Source organism: Pipistrellus hanaki (assembly GCF_964339955.1).
Source record: "Pipistrellus hanaki genome assembly, chromosome: 10".
Taxonomy (NCBI): Eukaryota; Metazoa; Chordata; class Mammalia; order Chiroptera; family Vespertilionidae; genus Pipistrellus; species Pipistrellus hanaki.
Genome location: NC_140512.1, coordinates 14,406,212 through 14,422,912, shown reverse-complemented (window position 1 = coordinate 14,422,912; position 16,701 = coordinate 14,406,212). Strand labels below are relative to the sequence as shown.

The 16,701-nt window shown below is 40.9% G+C and overlaps 1 protein-coding gene across 4 annotated transcripts in view; it reads right to left on the bottom strand.

The window, feature by feature from the left end:
- The window catches only part of AMPH (amphiphysin), a 117,050-nt gene that overhangs the window by 67,001 nt on the left and 33,348 nt on the right, over window positions 1-16,701 (bottom strand). For all 4 annotated transcript variants that reach the window (XM_084896416.1, XM_084896415.1, XM_084896418.1 and 1 more), the window contains exon 2: window positions 2,143-2,223. In XM_084896416.1, coding sequence (XP_084752542.1) covers window positions 2,143-2,223 — 81 coding nt within the window. The remainder of the gene's footprint in view (window positions 1-2,142; window positions 2,224-16,701) is intronic.

Genomic DNA, 16,701 nt, shown 5'->3' with positions numbered 1-16,701 from the left:
GGGGCTCCCAGAAGATCAGGGGGGACAGTCCATGTAACATATCAGCAGAGTACCAGACACACAGAACACATTCAATAAACGTTGGCTGACTGTCTATCTGTTACTTTCTAAATGATGAACTGTGCAAAGACTGGGTGCTTCATAAAAGCTTGCCTAATTTCTGCTACATGTCATGTTACAAAGGAATATTTTCATGAGGAATGTACAAAACCTCCCCAACACAAGTTAATTGGAATCTTAGAATGTCCCCTTGTGTTTCATTTATACTTCTAAGTCTCAAACATACAGTTATATTTCCAGAAAGTTTGTTTTTATATCTTTAAATGTTGCAGTGATAGAAGATCCTAGAGTACAAAAGCAATAATTTATGCAGATATATAAGAACCTCACTTAACAATGGAAATTAGAAAAATCAAGGCAATGTCATAAAATTACTGTGAGGAAATAAGAAAGCAATGAATACCATGGCCAAAAGAATAATCAACATCATTCTCAAAATAAAATTTTTTGTGACAATACTTGGTTTTCTTATGCAAAAAGCATAAAGCACTTTAGACAAAAACAAAACAAAACAAAATCCTCATCTGGTTCAGTCAACAAAGTCCAAATAAGAGCAATAAAAATTCACTGCACTTTCAAAATGCAAAGCACTTCATTGTCATGAATGTGTTCTTAAACTTGATGCTTCCCAAGGTTAGCCTTCTGGGGTGCTAACATCACAATGTCATATAAGTGAGAGGTAAAAAAATCCAAGAACAAAGAACTAATTAGCTCCATGGGGATATACCAAGTGGGAACACTAGGTTTCAAAGGATAGAGTGTAAATACTTAAGTAGAGAAAACTATAAGCATGAGTCACTTCTATCCAAATCCAATCCCTTAAAGCAGACATTGGGATTTCCCTATAATCCAGGGAGCTGATGGACAAGGTTTTCTGTGGGAAGTTGTCTGGATCTTAGACAATGACCTGTATGCGTGTTGCGCTAATGCATGAGAGAATGGATGAAAACTCACCAGATGAGAGCATTGAAAGACACAGAAAATTTGTTCTGCTGGAGAAGACTGAGGGGATGGGAGGGGGTGAGAGAGATACCTAATTTTATGGACCTGGATCCAACATTTCTTTAAGAATTCCATTTTCTATCTTTATAAATCCAACGCTCTCTTGGTTATTTGGACATGATTTATTCTCCTATTACAGCTTTCTTCTCTCTCTTTTCTCAAATACTTATTCCTGAAGCCCCCAATGTCATCTGTGGACACTGGTAGCTATAAATGGCAGCAGGAAAGTAACCCATGTCCTTACCTTGTTCCATGTCCAAACTCCATTTGCCAGAGGGTCTGGAAAGCCTCTTATGGCCCAGCTTTCTTCTCACCTCTAGAAAGACCTCTAGATTTGAAACTTCTAACCTCAGCGACCCCATCTGCATCTTCCCTCTCCCTGACCCTCATGCATGATCTCTAAAGAGTGATAGGCTAAGCCTTAGCGAGATAAACAAGTAATTTCAAAAACTGTGCCTTTATTCATGTGTCTGTTAAACACATAGCAGTCCGTTAAAGCAAATGGTGTTTCTCAACTCTTTTCCATCATGGTCTCCTCCGACATTTTTTTTTATGTACCCCCCCCCCCCATGAAATTTTAATACCACAGATATACTATAAATCTGGTTATATAATATATACACATAAAAAGAGTACAATTTTTTCATCCACCGAGAAGCAATTTTCACCCCCATAGGGGAGATAGCCTCCCTACTGAGAATGGATGATCTTGAAGCAGGCAGCAATTAAAGTAATTTTGCCAAAAGTACATAACTACTGCTAATGCTTAGTGGAATATAAATCACCAAAAACATCGTCTTTCCTAAAAAATCAATAAACTACATTAAAAAGCTCCAGAGAAGTGAAGTCTTAATCTCCTGAGATTCTCCTGAGAAGAAGCACAAGTCTTCTCCCTGCAGTGCCTGCCGCCTCTTCCTTCACCCTCCACCGGAAAGCCTTAGAGAACTGACAAGCTTTACCCTCAGGTTAACACCAAACCCAACGAAGTTCTTTCTTCAGCCTGAAAGCATCTTGGTTACATGCTAAAGCGCAAACACTGTCCACCCATGTCCATTCCATAAGCTAGATAAAGGCACTTACCTCTTGCCGTTTGAAGTTCTGTACATATTCTTCGAACTGTTCGTCTTTTGTCTCGTCAGCTTTGCCAAGCTTCTGAAGGACCTAATTTGCAAATACAACAAAATGGTTTGCTTTAATAATGGTGTCAAATGATAAAGCAAAGAATTCATGCGGAGCTTCGCTAGTGTTTCTGTTCTGGAAGCATCTTGGGTTGGTGGCTTTGGAGCTAAACACACTTAGATGTCAAGGATAGTGCCACCACTCTCAGGCTGTGTGACCTCCAGCAAGTGTCATGCGAGGTTGAATTTGTTTATTTACGTATCTGTTTCCCCCAATAGGACACAAGACTTAAATACAAAAGCTAGTCCTTGTCCTTTTGTCCAAAGCATCTGGCACAATACCTGATACAGAATAGGTGCTCACATTCTTGTGAAACAGTGAACCAACGTTGCTTGACTACAGTATGAACTTACTCCATAGGGATGGTATTAGAATGACTGGAGGTAGGCATACGGAAAGTTTGCCTCCACCATCTTCCAATGATATTTCTTCCAACTGAATAAATACTCAAAGGAGCACTGGGCTACACAAGGCCCCATGCTAAGCACTGGTATCCAGAAATACAAACACAAATAAAACAAGGCGCCAGCCTTGGGGTGGTTGGCCAGATGCAGTGCACATCACAGCGACCGGTCATTCCAGTTCTGGTCATATCGGTCACTTGGCTTTTATATATAGATGAGTTGAATTAAAATGTATGGCACATGTTTATTTCATGATTTTTATGAAAATCTTGTCTCTGATGTTGAATCATCATAGTTCAATAACAGGATCAACTTAAGAATGCTGGGAAAATGTAAAATATTGTTATTATTACTTTTATTACTATTGTTATAAGAAAGACAGGGGAAAGCAAAATTACACAGGCCATTTGCAAGAGGAGTACAGTTCAACGACATAGGAATTGTTGGCCTTGTTACCAGACCTCCTCTCATCTACTCTCGTATTTTCATTCTAAGCATAATAACTTTAAGAAAGAAGAATTTTGCTTGATTGCTTCTATTTTCCTTTAAATCTTTTTCAAAGAAAAGCTAAGTCTCCCAAATTACCTCCCACACACAAAACACTCAAGTATCAGGGGAAAGGCATCTAGTATTTATCACATGAAGGTTTTTCCTAATTCTTAAAATCTACTTATTCATAAATGTTTGGTCTACCTAGATAAAGTTAGTCACTGAGAGCCAGCAATGCTGTTAGCAGTTCACAGAGGCCTGGTAAGGCTATCAAACTCTAATGAGCAAGCAGCACACAGCTCAGTTCCCCATGTTTATATGTTAGTGAAAAGGAACTGTTGTCTCAGAGACTGGGAGAAAAGAAAGAGACAGGCATTTATTGTGGACCTAGTGTGTGCCTGAAACTGCCGAAAGTAGTTTACACATTACCTCTTCAGTTCTCTCAGCACCCCTATCTGGTACTTACTTTGGATCACACAGTAAGTAAGTGGCTGATTAGCTATCCTCAAGAAAATCCCCATTCTGAGGTCTGATACCTCTGCCACTACCACAGATAGATAGCCTTTTCTTCTCATGGAAAGCAAACAGGGATATGTCAAACTATTATTCTAATATTTTCATTCAGGATTCTTACAGGCTACTCCAAGAAATTGCGTCTCCTAGGCTGCACATCTACAGCAGTGGACATCTCTGGCAGAACTCTTGCTGAAAGTCATTATTTGAATTTCAAATCATGATTCCTTGCTTTTCATTTCTGAAAAGCAACTGAACAGTATAAATAAAACAGCAACCACAACAAAAACGAATCCTGAGTATAAAAAGGGATAAATAAATTATAATTAGATGACATTATAAGCCCGCACTTTCTCTTCTAAAGAAATAATAAAGGACCTGGAACCCCATGAGTTATAGCACACTCACACCTTGATGGTGGCTTCCTGATAGCAGCAGCCACAGAGGAGAGATGACAAAGGAGAGATGGGACAGAGATTCTAGCATTTGCTGAGAACTTTCTACATGTCAATTACTAGGTTAGGGACTTTGTGTCTACTATTTTAGCTGATTCTCACTGCCACTTGCTCATCCCCATTTTACAGATGAATAAACTGAGACTCAGAGAGGGCAGGCAACCTGCCTCTGTAAGGAACAGAACCCAGATTCAAACCAGATACTCCCACCCCAGTCCTCACAGTGCCCTCCTCACAAAGACAGCACCAATGGGCTGATCAAGCCCATCAAATAGATGCCTGTAAAATGGTCCTCAAATATAAATGCGAAGCTTCTTTAGAGGTCAAACTTTTAATGTAGTCATAGAGAGTGATATCCAACACAGGGGCTGCATTACTTGTCTTTATTTCCAGATATCCAGTGCATCAATCAAAAACCATGATGATTCCTCTTACAATAACAAAACTTAGGTTTTCCTTTTCTTTTTTTTTTTTAATATATTTTATTGATTTTTTACAGAGAGGAAGGGAGAGAGATAGAGAGCTAGAAACATCGATGAGAATCATCGACCAGCTGCCTCTTGCACAACCCCTACTGGGGATGTGCCCGCAACCAATGTACATGCCCCTGACCTGAATCGAACCTGGGACCTTTCAGTCCGCAGACCGACGCTCTACAGCTAAGCCAAACCGGTTTTGGCAGGTTTATCCTTTTTCCTTGCACTTTTAACCTCTTACCTGAGATTAAAGGCCTACTTTGCTGAACCATCAGATCCTACCATCACTAGCTTTCTTCTCATTTCCCAGTGTTGCCAAACTCTCTTCTAACATGCCCCTTTGGACCTGTTATTTCTCTCCTTTAAGTCCTGTTATGATTTCTTGAATCAAATTCTAATTTCTCAAGAAGGACCTTAAAGTCCCAATTATTATAGATCAAGAGAGACAGCGCTTAATGGAAAGAGCAGTGGTTAGAAGGATGGTGAGACCCCAAGGTCCCAGTCCTTAAAACGTCATTTAGGGATGGTAAGGCATATGGTAGTTAATAACAAAGATAGTTATTTTAAAAGTAAAATTGTATACAGATTCATACACATTACCAATTATTCTATTGATATATTGCTCAATTTCACAAGCCAATATTACATATGAAAAATATAAAATATATATTATTCCTCATTACAAATTTACTATTTTAAAAAAGCTGGAGGGATCCAGTAACATAAATATTAAAAGGACAAATAATCACTCTTATTAACTAATAATATCCTCACTTATATAAGGGTTGTTTTGTTTTTTGAAAGGCAGCCAAAAATGCTGCCTTCTGAAAGAATTGGGCTCTTGTAACTAGGGAAGAATTGATAAGAAGACACATGAGATCATGTATAAGTGTAAACAAAAACGACTAATAAATATTTTAAAGTTAACAGTGGTTATTTCTGGATGGTAAGATTCAGGGTGATTATTATTTTTTCTTTATAATTTTCTATATTTTCCATAAATTTTCAATGGTTGTATGTCATTAAAGTAATCAGGAACATCATAAAGATAAATAAAAGGAGTTTGTGATACTGTTATTTTATATAACAAACTTATGAATTAAATTCTAGTACAAGTAAGTTTATTTGTTAGTAACTATTGTAGTTGAAAGACTAGTGAGTGAATTAATATCAGCTGGAAGAAATCTTTCCAGAGGCAGCCCTCAGGGACCTATACCCGATTCAGTGGCTCATGTGTAAGGTGGAGGGTATTCATTAATGTGTTGTGTGGAACTACCTAGAATACACATGGAAATGCTAAGCTATGATGCCTGGCATATGTTTAATTTTCAATAAATATATATTACTACAGGTATTTTTATCTAACCCTATTGCATAATTTCATCCATGGCATAAACTTGCATTGACAAAAAGCAGGGAAGGATATTGGATATGTAATGTCATGATCATTAGAATTCACACACACACAAAAAAAATCCTCTCTAACAAGATGAAATTCAAGAGATGAAATTTAAGTTAAAAAAATATAATTGTTCAAGTTTCATATTTATGTATTCAACTTTCAACTGAAATGCAACAGAATGGATGGTAGGAATACACAGTTTCTGTACTTAATAAGGAAACGACTTCAGTTAAAATGAGTCAGCAAAGGGATGCTGCCATCAAAGCCTCCAGTGTAATCTCAGCTGCACTAATAAGCATGACAGGAGGGAGGTCCGGGTGCGTCTCTGTGGGCCAGCTGACAGCAGAGAGAGTGACACCAGAAGGTAAGAGGCACAGATTATGTAATTGGGCATGTTACCAGGGAGAAGAGGAGACCCTGATGGAAAGAGCATAACTGTCTTCCAAAACCTGAAGTACCAGCATCATGAGGGAGGATTAGGTATGTCCCATCAAAAGCCAAGACCGAGAACTAGTACTGGCAGATAAAAGCTATATAAAGAAAAACTTTGCATTAAAAATTTTTATCATGGTTTCCTGGAAATTAAATAGGTTGTTGGTAGAGGTAATTAGCTCATTGACCTAAGAGCTATTTGAGCTTCACAAATAGTTTGAGACGTCAGAGAAGAGACTTATTCATCAAACGGGTGAATGGAATGAGTCATAGTTCAAATATCTTCTAATTCTTGAATCCATAATACATTTCTCATGTTAGACTTTATCCCTGGAGAAGAATGCTGATCACAATGAGTAATAAGCAGAGAAGGAAGTCTGTTCATTTCTATCTCCAACTTATATTGACCTACTACCGATTGCATGCCACGCACTGTGCCAGGAGCTGTAGAAACGCGAGCTGCAGCCTGGGGACTGGGATGGTGTAAGAGTGTGCAAGTGTGAGACATGGAATGGGAGAAGACGAGGCTGGCATGTTAAACAGAGGGCAGACTATGGAAAGGCTCCGCCTGCAAGACTAAAGACTGTGGTTTCCTTGGACAGACCAAGTATTGCCCAGAGTCAGCTACATGGACAGATCTGTGCTCCTTAATGACATTAGGACAGATGAGGAGAACAAGGATGACCTCACATTTCTGCTGTGGAGGCTGAGTAGCTCATCTGCCCAGAATTCCAATTGGGAGGGTGGCGGGGGTGGGGTGGGGTGGGCGTTGGTTGTGGTAAAGACTCCAGAGGAGGGAAATGGTTCAAATGTGGGACTGGAAAAGATAAGATCAGAAACACACCACAGGAATTAGATGGAACTCAAGGCCCAGCTGAGACAAAAACCAGGGATGTGCAATTGCCTACATTTAAGCAGTTTGTGTTTTCTCCAGCAGCTTTAATGAAGGTGACAGGATTGATCTCTACATAGCAAATATCTTTTTTTAAAAAATATTTTTATTGATTTCAGAGAGGAACGGAAAGGGAGAGATAAAAACATCAATGATGAGAGAGAACCATTGATTGGCTGCCTCCTACACGGCCCACACTGGAGTTCGAACCACAACCCAGGCACGTGTCCTGATGGGAATTGAACGTTGACTTCCTGGTTCATAGGTCGATGCTCAACCACTAAGCCACTCCCAGCTGGGCTACATAGCAAATATCTAAGGCACCAAAAACACTGAAGCCTAGAACTGAGATGACAAAATCCAGCCATTTATCTTGTTTTATTTTTGTCACAATATTTGATAGCGAGTTTATAATTTAGGTGGCCTCTCCTTCACCTCTCCACTGGTGTTGATGAAAATACCAATTAAGCCTAAACAGTTTGGCACATTGATATTACAGGAGGATCACTGGATGTTCCTGCACCTGATATTCGGATATTGACAGCATGACACACCTCCCATCTACAGGCAAAATGAAGAAAATGCTATGCTTCTTGAATTTTGCTTTAGGACTTAGGTTTTTGCTTTCAATGCTAATTGTATCTACATTGATATGTTGCTCTTTTTGAGACAATAGGCTTTCTTTAGCTGCTTTTGTTGCTGCTGTTTTTCAAATGCAAAATAATGCCCTAGGTTGAATAAGCTTTCCAAACTGCTTTTCTTTTCAAGGTGATGCTGGATATTCCTCTCTGAATATTCTTCTCAGGTTGGCCCTGTTCTTATCCCCTCCGCCTGCAGTGCCGAAGCTCTGAACTGATGAAAATACATATCATGACATAGGCAAATTAAAAAAAATCCAGTAGGAAGAAAAAGTGGGAACATGGAACTTGAATATTTCAACTAATAGATCTTCTCCCAGCATCTGCTAAAGCAGGTAGGTCCTCAGCTGGGGTTGCAAGGGCTGCTCCAGTGATGTGAATCTCACATTTTTTCCTAGAGCAATTGCTCATGTGTAAGGTGCCCAAGGAGGTCGCAGTTTCCCCATACCGTAAGGCCAAACTTCTGATAGTCTCAAATCCTCATAGTCCAATGCAAATTAAATACTATCTAAGAGAATATTGCCCTCTCTTAATATTTTAAAATAAGAAATAAATTTTAAAATATTAAAATAGTTTAATATTTTAAATATTAAAATATTTAATTTATTTATAAAAATATAAAATATTTAATTAAGGCCACTTCCGTTTGAATGGCCTTAGGATTTGTATTGTTTGAGGACAACATATAGTACAGAGAAGCACAAGCCTCAGATGTGGCAGTTTTTTAAAAAGTTGTTGGCATTTTAAGTTAAAAAAAAAATTACAATCTTCCATTCCATGTGGAAATGACTTCTGTAATTAGGGGCAAAGGTCAAAGCAAGGTCAACTATGGTGAGGTGTGACCCCAAGCAAGAAAACAAATCCTACAATGAAAAGTGGGAAAACGTAAGAGGAAAGGATACGGACCACAAAGAAAGTCAAGATGCAGGCCCTGGGGGTGTCAGAGGCATGTGGTTATATATAGCTGGATACCTGGACAAGAGTAATGGTTACAAGAATACGGCAGGATTGGCCCCTGGGGTGCCTTAAATTCATGCATCGAATGAAGGCTCAGACTCTGGGTGATTCATGTTACTTTGAGCCAGACTGTGAAAGCCAACAAGAGAATCACACAATGCAATTAGTCTTCTCTGAACAAGGAGGCACCTTTCTCATTATACTTTGTCTTTATTGAGAGAGAGAGAGAGAGAGAGAGAGAGAGAGAGAGAGAGAATAAAATTATGTGCATATCCATTAAATCCAAGAGTCAAACTGCATGGGAAGACCGTGGTCTCTGCACAGGACATGGAGAATTGGTGCCTACCTGCCCATGCCCAGATGACTCACACACCCACCTATTGCACTGCAAGTTCAGAGAGAAGGTGTCACATGCTCTCTGACACTGTGCCCAGGCCCTGGCCTAGGATTGGAGGGAGGCCGTGAAGGACACGCAGGTGCAGGGCAGCGGTTTGTCCTGCAGTGGTCTATGGGCATGTACTGCCCTTCAGGATACTGGCCCCTGGACTGCTTTCTGAGTAAGCCTCCGGGTTTTAAAAAGTGGTTTTAATTGGTCCTCATTTGAGAGGAAAAGGATAAATCATCCTTTGGTGTGGTTCGTGTGCCCCTCAAGGTCCTGCCCTCAGGCCATCTGCGGGATGTGTTTCTGCACCGTTATGACTTCCACTCTTGCTCTGGCAGATTTCGATAGCACACCAGCCACAGGCTCCCAGAGGCTGGCATGAGCCTTCCTGCTAATTCTGGGGAACACTTTTGGAGAAGCAAGAACAGATGAGGGAGGGAACATTCACAGCCTTCGGTCCCGTTGGAGAGGCCTTAGGATTTGTATTGTTTGAGGACAACATATAGTACAGGGAAGCATAAGCCTCAGACGTGAGCAGGTTTATCCTAAACAGGGGCGAATGGGAATTAGAACACAATGGAGGAAAGAAAGTCCAGAAGCCTAGGAAGGGAAATTGTGTGAGAACAGGTCCCAAAATGCAGATATGGGAATACTGGTCACAACTGCTCGCAATCATGCACCTGCCTCCTGAGGTATCACGCTCCAGAATTCTGTTCTCTTCTATCCTCCCCAATGTATAAGAACATCTTAGTCCTCTAACTTACATTCCCCACCCCCACCAAAAAAAAAAATCATGTGGAAAAAGGTAGCCTGAGGAAGATGAATGTGGTGTGAGTCTGGCATCCAAAGCCTCTTCTTCAGGGAGTCAGGTGTGTGCCCTTTCCCTCTGCATCGGGTCACCTTGCCTCAGAACAGCTTCCCTATGAAACCTGATACCTCCGGTATCCAACCCAGAATGCAACACTTACACCAAAATTCCTTGAAGAGGAAGTCTGCTAAAGCCTCTGAGTCATCCCCTGAGGCTCTGAGAGGGACCAGATGTTCCTTTTCCGTGGCCTCCTGCAAGGATAGAGCGCTGCCTCACGCCAACATTGCAGAGCTAATACAGTGATCTTCCAACCTCATCAGATCATTTTAAATTAATCCTCATGCTCCTTAGTGCGAGGAAAATATTCCTCCGCTGACCACCGGCCATGTAGTTGAGGAAAAACATGCCTGCTGAACTAGTGGCAATCTACCCACAGAGGAACTGCTGCAAGATGTGCGGCCAGAGTGCCAGGGAGGGCCTGCACCCAGGAATTCACCGGGGGCAGCTCTGTTCCTGATTCCTTCCTACGGATTCCTCAGGCCCTCTTCCTGACTCAGGTACCCACTGTACCCGCAGAAGATGAATCAGCAATTTGAAAACACTGAACTGCATTACAAATATGAAGGACAACATTGCCCTTGGTAGAACAAAAAGTCCAGGAAACCCTACCCTGGATATCAATTGGGACTATAAATGGCCTAAGGCAAGAGGGGAGCTGTGAGTGCTGATGGGTCTGAAACAGGTCAAAAAGAGAGTACGGAAAAGGGGGAGGGGGGATTGTACCTGCTTTACTTCCCCTTGTAAAAATACCCCACCTTCGTAACTCCATAATTCCCTAATTTGTGAGCTATCATCTATGGGAATGTAAAATACGCCAAGCACCATTCTAAATACATCATATCTAAAAATGAATGAATGCTCCCAACAATCTTATGAGCGAGGATACAATGAGGATACAATGTCCTCATTTTACCAATAAGAAGACTGAAAATTGGAGAGGTTAACTAGCTTGATCAGTCATTGAGCTGGTATAACTGGTGTAACTGAGCTGAGATTCAAAGTTGCCCATGAGGGACCTGAAATTGTCCACCTAATCTAATAAGGATGTGCCTTTTTAGGAGGGGCTCATAGCTTCTGTCAGACCCACTGCTCTGAGACAGCATGGGCACAGTGGAAAGAAAATGTGTGAGAATCAAATAAAACTGGGCCCCACACAATTACCAATGAGACCTGGATCATCTCTGCAAAATTTCAACTTCAATGAGCCTCAGTTTCCTCTTCTTTAGGAATACCAGAGCTAGGAAGATGAAATGAGAACAACAGCAAAAGTGCCTAATTTAATGGCTGACTCTGAAAGGTGCTTAGAGAAGTTTAATTCTTCTCTTTAATACCTTCATCTTAACCCAGAAGCAGCTAACAGAGAGCTTCGGCTTTATGCAATCCGATCTGCTCATCCAACAGATGAGATGGCAGAAAGTTACGTGTATTGCTGAGGTCACATCTCTAACCTTTTAGGATACAGAGGATCCTAGTAGGGCTACAGGACATTGTAAAGACTAAGGAACCATCTTTATTTCTAGCATGATTTGCTGGCAATTCTCTTTCTGCCATTCGATGAATATCTCTTGAGCAATTCTCTAATTCCAAGAAATACCTATGTGTCAGCAACATTATCAGTACAACCAAGAAAGCCTGGAGTAGCCAGCTATTTAGGTTCCCAGGAACCATCTGTACTGGTGAGTCCTTGCATTACTGAAGCAACTTAGGAGAGTTTCAGATGAACAGGAATGGAACTTTAAACACCACCATTAGACCTGCTAATGCCCCTCCTCTGGAATCAGGAAAACCGGCCTGGGGACAGAGGTGGCATCTGGCCCAATACTAAGAACAGTTTGCTTTCTCCCTGTTTGGTGTTTTTGGTGGAAAGAATACTGTGACCAGAATCCTCACACCACAGTCCCCACTGCGGTCCTGCCTGGGGCCCTTGAGTGACCTCAGGAAGGCCACCGCCCTCTTTAGCAAACTTTCCTCTTTTTTTAAAATTAAATAATGCCTTATGGTAATTTGACACTTGCTGCTTCACAAACACATTGTGAATAAAGAAAAAAGGAAAAGAGAAAGGCTGTGGGGCACTTAGAGAACTTTTTTTTTTGGGGGGGGGGGAATCTGCATAATCTCAGGTTGGAGAACAACCAAAAATTCCACAAGTTCATAAACAGTCATCTAAAAGCCAAATGGCAGGGCTCACGATTACTACGGATTTCAGATAGACCAATGGGACCTTGGCCCAAGGTGATTTCACTGGTGATTTCTATCTTTAATGTTTATTGATCCAAAAGGAACAATAATCTGATTTTTTTAAAAGACAAGTTTTATATAAACAGCAGATTTGAAGGGGAGGGTGTGGAGGGGACTCGAGGGAAGGGGAAGGGAGAGATTGCTAATATACTGAAAATCAAACCGTACTTTTTCTGGAAATGAGTTCTGATAAAGTGGTGGACACAGTATTTTCAGTTCAGTTTGTTCTTGTGGTTATTTTCTAAAGATGTGTGCTTAAGGAGGAACTCCGAGTGCCTGAATAACCTCTCCTTAAAGAGCACCGAACAGAGGGCAATGCGGTGCAGGAGAGAGAGACCTGGGAGGGAAGAAGGCTGCTCCTCTGGCCACCTGGGCCAAAGCGCACGGCCTCCCGCTCCTGGGCATCGAAGCTGAAAGTACTTCTCACCCACAGAACATGCAATTGCCACAAACAAACAACAAACACAATAAACAAAGAAATAAGTAAGTTGCGCAGCACTATTCTTGCACACATTTCTATATATATTTTTTTTTAATTTATTGATTTCAGAAAGGAAGGGAGAGGGAGAGAGAGAAACATCAGTTATGAGAGAGAGTCATTGATTGGCTGCCTCCTGCGTGCCCGTCACTGGGGATCTAGCCTGCAACCAGGGCATGTGTCCTGACCGGGAATCGAACTATAATCTCCTAGTTCACAAGTCAATACTCAACCACTAAGCAACACCAGCAGTGCAAGTTTCTAGAGCGATGTTAAAAGTCTTATCTGCAGGAAGTTGATTAGCACGGAAGAGAAATTCCTTAGTTCTGTAGGAGGCCCACTCTTTAGACTCCATGTGGGCTCCTCGAGCTGAAATCACCATGTTCCTGTGGTTAACATGGATATTTTTTCAAACTGGACACACATAATGTACATAAATTTTTAAAACAAAATAAGGACTTCAAAGGAATATTGTGCTATGAGTGTGCTGCATTGGGCTGTATTACCAGACTCCTCCTATCTGCCATGTGGGAATACTTTAGGGAGGTGTTTGGAAAAGCAGAGTTTGATGAGTAAGAATTCCTACTGCATGACCAAATGGGAGGGGAAAACACACTAATGCTCTGGAGGCCCTGAGTGACATCCATACAATACTTGCATAAGTGAAAGCTATATCTGGAACATCCATAAATACTTGCAGACGCTTCTATGGTGCATATGCTACATGTACCCTGCCAGATCCACATGCCGCTCTCAGTGCTCCAGGAAGTGGATCCCCAAGGGCCAGCCTCCCAACCTGACCCTCTGCTTTTTGTCGGGAAAGTGCCAGCAGGACGTGGCAGGGCGGGAGGAGGAAGAGGTTGGGGCACTCGTTCCCCTGGCTCCCTCCCTCCCTACCTCAACACTCTCCCTTGCAGGTGGTTCCCCCTACAATACATCTCATCTCTGGGAGTCCTGACAACAGCTCCCTTCCCTTCCTTTCAGGTTTGGAGGGTAAGGTCCCCAGCAACCTCCACTGCAGCCAGCCCAGGGCCTCCATCAAACCCCTTGCTGTTTCCCTTCACCCTCCCCACAGGGCATCCTGGATTAGAAAACTGGGGTCTCAAAATTCCTAGCTTAGTGTCTCCCACATCCTGTGACCTCTCAACTGTGACAAATAATGAATGAAAACAATCCACACACTTCTAGGAAAGTGCCTCTGTTGTGTCACCCTGTAGGGATGGTCTAAAAACAAGCCAACACAAATAATCTTTCCAAAAACAATTTGCACAATAAGCAAGTCTAATGGGATTTTGTCAACAAAAGCACTTTTCAGGAATATGAGCCCTACATATTAACAAAGGCTAACAAAGGATAATTAACAAAGGATAATTATCACTACAAAGTGTTTAGTTGGTTGTTGTCAGCCTTCGGTTGAAGGCATCAAAGTGCAGAAGTTGTTTGTCCTTTTACCAAATGACTTTTCCCATGCTTTCATAAATATTGCTAAGATGACAACTTTCTACCATTGAGAATTCACATAATCACAATCAAAATTCTAACAGGCTTTTCTGAAGAAATTGACAAGCTAATTCTTCACAGACAAGAAAAAGCCAAAGGAGTTCATCACCATCAAACCAGTATTACATGAAATGTTGAAAGGTATTCTTTAAGAAGAGGAAGAACATAAAAAAATAAATTAAAAAAATGGCAATAAATGCATATCTATCAACAATTGACTCTAAAAATCAAAATAAATGAACAAGAAATCTAATGAACAAAATAGAAGCAGAGGCATGGAAACATGGAACAGACTGACTAATCTCAGAGGAAAGAGGATTGGGGGTAGAGGTGGGAAGAGATTAACTAAAGATCTTTATATGCATACTAGAGGCCTAGTGCACAAATTCGTGCATGAGTTGGGTCCAGCCGGCCTGCCCCAATGGGGTCTCATCAGCTGGGCCAGTGGGCGGGGGGAGTGATTGTGGGTGGGCCATATGAGGGAAGGGGCCACAGGCAGTAGGCTGGCCAGCCCTGCTCCCGATTGGGGTGTGGGGGCTGATTGGGAGCCCAGATCAGGCCTGTTCACTGCTGCAGTGGGTGTCATAGCCACTGGTCTTTCTGGTAGTTCTGGTCGTTCTGCCATTCTGGTTGCTGGGCTTATATATATATACATATTACATTAGTATTATTTGTTATGCTTACATCTTATGGCATTTGAACTGGTTTTATTCCAGTGATATGAATAACCTATGGACACAACAATAGGTTGGTGATGGCCTGGGGCAGGGTGAGAAAAAATGGATGGGAGAAATGGGGTGGAGGTGGAGGGGGACATCTGTAATACTCTGAACAATAAATATTTTAAATAAAATTTAAAAAGAAATATAAAGACACAGAATAGCTAAAATAATTTTGAGAAAAGGAATGAAAAATGATGCTAAATCCCACTCCAAAGCTCTTTAGAGACATTGCCAAACTTTTAGAATAGAAAACTCAAAATGGGATGACTTTCTCCTGTCCCACAAAAATGGCAATCTCATTCTAAACCTTTGATCTTGGTGCCTAGTACAGCCTGAGCACAGTGAAAGAAAATAAATCCACAAAAATAGCTTCTTATAAGTCTTACTCCATGTTCCTGGGGAAATCAAATCCAACACAGAGCCTTGGTGTAGAACAGAAATCAACACTGAAAAAAACTGGGACTGTGCTTCTGGAAAAATAACTGGCATGTTTCTAGTTAATGTCTCCACAGACTGCATTCTCATGAGATAATTACTTTAGATTCACTGGTACACTGGTTTAGCACCTTATTATACACAATCTTGTAGAATCCTTTGCTCTCTTAAAAACATCTAGGTGTGAGTTCGCTTTCTAAAATGTTGATTGTTTCCCTACTGCTTCCATGTGCCTGTTAAAGATAAACAGTAATTTACAGTATATAATACTTGGCTAGTCACAAAATTGAAAGAATACTATTGTCTGATCCATATAATGGCCAGGTTAATTGAAAGAAGTGATGTATAAACACTTTCAAATTTTTTACTGCATGCCTTCCCAGAATTGGCCATCCTGATAAATTTATTAAGCAATCAGTAAAACTGATTATTTGATGGAATCCTTTCATCTTGTTTACCTTGCCTTCTCTGAGTCCCTGCCACTCACAGTGGGGCCTCACACCAGCAGCCACAGCCTCCCCTGCAGTCTGCTAGAAATGCAGAATTTCCATCCTATCCCAGACCCCTTAAATTGGACTCTGTGGTTTAACAACATCCCCAGGCGATTCATCTGCACATGCAAGTTTGGGAAGTTTGCTCTAGAAATTCCAAAGTCAATGTCAAGTGTCAAATCCTACAGGTAAATGAAAGAACCAAAGTCATTATTCTCAGCATTTGTTGTAGATAGATAGATAGATAGATAGATAGATAGATAGATAGATATCTAGGTAGATAGATAGATTTATAGATATCTATAAATCAAGACAACCAGATTGAAGCTGAAATGATCACAGTATACACGTTGAACGTTGGTTAATAAAATGAATGCATAGTCTTCAAGTAGTGTTCCCCCCATTCTCTTAAAGCAGACTACTGAAAAATGCCCAAATATTTTAATGTCCTGGATGGTTGGCTGGGTTCTAGTTGTTTCAAGTTTAATTTGCCTTTTAGTAAAATCATCACAATGAGATTTTTATGAAAAGATTATTCTTCAATCCATTCCATAGGAAGTAGAATCATTCTGATTAATGACATTTTTGTCCACAGTATGTGAATTAGACTCAATTTTCTGCCTCAGTGACATTCAACAACTTAATATAAAGGAAACAGAAACATCCTCATGAAGTATTTCCTGGCCAG